The sequence below is a fragment of the Orussus abietinus genome, unplaced genomic scaffold (genome assembly GCF_000612105.2).
Source record: "Orussus abietinus isolate OABI.00-Male unplaced genomic scaffold, Oabi_2.0 scaffold148, whole genome shotgun sequence".
Lineage (NCBI taxonomy): Eukaryota > Metazoa > Arthropoda > Insecta > Hymenoptera > Orussidae > Orussus > Orussus abietinus.
The window spans coordinates 202,033-205,939 of NW_019395996.1; the positions used below are offsets into that span (position 1 = coordinate 202,033).

The 3,907-nt window shown below is 47.9% G+C and overlaps 1 protein-coding gene across 1 annotated transcript; it reads right to left on the minus strand.

Moving 5' to 3' along the window:
* Positions 1-2,271: 2,271 nt before the first annotated feature.
* On the minus strand, positions 2,272-3,477 carry LOC105698413. Its single transcript, XM_012422651.1, has one exon. It carries the CDS (start codon positions 3,475-3,477, stop codon positions 2,272-2,274), a length of 1,206 nt encoding a protein of 401 aa, XP_012278074.1.
* Between the last annotated feature and the right edge of the window lie 430 nt (positions 3,478-3,907).

Consider the following 3,907-nt stretch of genomic DNA (forward strand, 5'->3'; position numbering starts at 1 on the left):
CGGCCGCCGACAAGTGGTTCGAGGGGCGTGGCGCTCTCGCTTGCTCCTTCGGGTCGCATAGGCCCCGGGCTTCCACTACTGCTCTCAAGACTTCGGTCTCGGACCTCCAACCCCCTGCTGTGAGGGTATCAATGTTGGTTTCCCGATAAGCGGATTATTCTCAATGTTTTCACGCCGGCGGAGAAGATTCTCTTTCAGCCTAGGCCTACGGCCTCGTTCCTTCCGGAACGTCGTTCTCCTGTGCTCTCTCGCGGGTCTTATGTCTCCCGACGGCGTTCTCACTTGGACTCCTTTACCCGCAGGCCTTATCGCCCCTTTCTTCCAGGGCTCGCAAGGTGGATTGTCATTTGGCGACGACCGCAATCAAGTAATTGACAGAGGGAAAGGGGATCGATTCCTTAGCGAAAACTGTCCTCTCGAATAAACTATGCGGTCTACTCGTAACTTTAACATTTCGTCGTCCCTGTTTTATTAATACATGCAAATTTATAAACCATGTGGAAACTGAAAAATGATGAATTTTCAGAGTTCCGTGGTTTAAAATAAAACAAATTGACGGCATTGACATTAAAGCAAAATGATAGAAAGAAAAATTTTGCAAAAAACGTAAACTAAAATAAGCACAGTAAATAGAGGAAACATGATTGGAAATGAAATTGTATATTTTCGATGGCATTGACATTCTTGCAATATGATATTATATGCAAACAATTTGTAGCGTATTTCGCGACGGTNTCTCTCTCTCTCTCTCTCTCTCTCTCTCTCTCTCTCTCTCTCTCTCTCTCTCATCCTGAGCGGCTCTCTCGCAGATCTTATGCCTCCCGACGGCGTTCTCGCTTGCCGTCGTTCACCCTCAGGCCTTATCTGCTCTTCCTTCCGCGGCTCGCAAGGGGGACTGTCATTTTGCAGCGACCGCGAGCAAGTAATTAACAGAGGGAATGGAGGATCAATTCCTCCACGAAAAATGTCGTCTCGAATTAACTGTGCCATATAGTCGTAATGTTAACCCTCCGTTGTCCATGCCTTTTTCGGACACGTAATTTTATGACTTGTATTTGTATTTAAAATGCAAGTTAACGATGTAATTTCATCTGTTTTTGCCCATGTGACTTTTTCGAGTTACGCTTGTTAGTAGGTATACTGGGCCGGTTCTGAATAGATCAGTATGCGTGCGCACGTACATGGACACACACACCTGCGCACCGCTGGCCTATATGTGTAAGTCCCCTTACCCCCAACCGCCTTGCCTACCCCGCCCGTCGGACCCCGCTCCATCCTCTGAAACATTGACGCAACATTTCCTCCCTCTCCCCCCGCGGACGACAACATTGAGATCGGAATTTGCCGTCAGCCATTCGATTCCCCGGATTCTGCCATCCGCCACTCGATTCCAAGAATCGCGTCGGCACCTCTGTTCCCCGCAGCGGTGGAAGACTCGCGACGAGATTCTAAGAATTCCCGTCGTTTAGAAGGGATTGCCGTTATCTCCCTCGATGCAAGAATCCATCGGCCATTTGACACCGGAAGATCCGCGACATAATTCCGAGAATTCCCTTCGTCCGTCGATTTTTGGAGGACAACCGTTATCTCCCTCGACGCAGGAATCCACCGGCTCTCGTCGGCCGCTGCGTTCGCCACTCGATTCCAAGATTCGCGTCGGCACTTTTGTTCCCCACAACGGCGGAAGACTCGCGACGACATTCTGAGAATTCCCGTCGATCTTGGAGGACAGCCGTTGTCTCCCTCGACGCAGGAATCCGCCGGCTCTCGTCAGTCATTCGACATCGGAAGATTCGCGACGTAATTCCGCGAATTTGTCGTCTTCGGAGAATTAGAAATCCGTTAGCTCTCGTAGACGTTGGACGATAGCACTTTGGAACGTTCTAGAACTTCTGACCTTAAACACTTCTCTCTGTCTCTCACCGTCAACGATTCCAGGAAATCCCCTACCATTTTTTAAAAACAAAAGAGGGCTCCCTGTATAAAAGTGCTGCATCAGGACGTATTCATTATTCGAGTGATCAGAGTCAGGTTATGCGGAACAGTGAGAAGCAGCGTGAAGTTGCAGTCTGCATAGAATTGCTGGAAGACGCTCCCATGGGCACGGTGGTTGAAACAGGAACGTTATGGGCTCGGTGAAATAGTTATCGGTTCCAATTAGAGAAAACTCCTTTAAAACAAATTTATTCGACGGTTTCTTAAATCCTTGCAGATCTACGATGACCTCCATTTCCTTTTTCAAACTGCGCAGGAGGAAGCGATCGAGGCTTTTTATACCAACTTCTTCACCCCACCACTGATCGTATTGTACTCAACGATACGATCGTGCAGGATTAAGCAAAATGCCGATGTTTCGGCAGGGAAATTCTTTTCAGCCTCAAATTCGTGGCGAATGTCGACCAGTCCGAACTTGAGGGACTCGTTTTGTTTCGAGCAATTGATGACGATCAGAGGCAGAGGAGGGTTTCTCTTTAACAGCGGCTCAAGGTCTTTACCGTAATACGACGCTTGAAAGTTTGCGTACATCTCGTACAGCAGAGCAAACAGATTGCGGGCAATGTCAAGGTTCAAACTTCCATAAGGGTAACATTGTGAATTCAAAAAGAGTTTAACGTCCCTGACGTTACAGTGATCGACGTGACTCGCGTTTTTGTCGTTCTTATTCTTTCTGTTCGTCTGGAAACCCAGGACGACGTATCGAGATTTTTCCAACTGTGTCGACGTCTTGACGGTCCACACGTGTTTCGAAATGGTGGGGAGAAGAGGATACTCATATAACTCCCAGGTACGAAAGCTCATGGAGATGGGTGCATCTTTCTCGATGAACTTCAACAATTCTATCTTTCGTCGATCCGAGACTCTCACGTACGGCATCAACCACTCCAAGTTCTGAATTACGACTTTGTATTCCTCAGAAGCAGTTTGCACGATCGCATTGGCGTCGCTCTTGGCCCTCGTCAGAATCAATTCATGTTTAGCGTTGACAACGATCTTCCGATAATCCTCCGCGAATCCCAGTATCATGCTCAGCGGTATGGATACGTCGAAGTAACCGGCTACATCGGTCAATTTCGATTGCTCGGTGATCCAACCGGCGTTTTCCATCAATGCGCGTTGACCGGGTGTTAGGGAAAGGTAACCCTTCATGAGACTCGTGAGACCAACGTTCTTGTTTCGATCGATCTCGATGGCGTTCATTTCATAGCGAATTTCCTCGAAGAGATGACAGATGGCGTTATTGACCAAAGCCGTACTAGCAGTCACCGTAGACCCATCTTTCTTAACCAGCTTCCCGTATACGTGTAACGAACTTCTGCTCGGTAGTAAGCACAGGTCTTGGTGTTGAACGGAGATTCGAATCTCGTCGCTGTTATTGAACGTTGACGAGGCGTAAGGTTGGTGCGCATGCGTCTCGCAGTGCGCTATGGACTTGTCGAAGATGACGGGCATCCGAATGTTCAACGTTTCTTCCTCCATGGTATGCACGCTTTGAGAAGCGATCGATGACTGGTTTCTTTTCGGTATATCGGTTTGCTATTATAGCCGCTACCGATCTTTCTGTTGTAAACGATTCCCATTATTGCATGGATTTAACGTGTAGTCTTATCGTTATGACCTCCCCTTGAAAATTGACCAAGTCTCCGTCCTGATCGACTATTCGAATCTGTAGATGATCTATGGTCTTGGTCACGATCGGAAGGTAAATGACGTGCGATGGCACCTCTATGATCTTATATCCCGGTGGTACGACCGGGAAGAATTCGTGTATAGTATGCACCTTGCGTTCGTTGATGTAGGCCCCCGCGGTAATATTACATTCGACTCGCAAAGCGTTTACTTTGAGAATGGTTACGGGTACATCGGACGTATGCAATATATTGGCTTTCAAAATGCGTGGAGTGAAGCC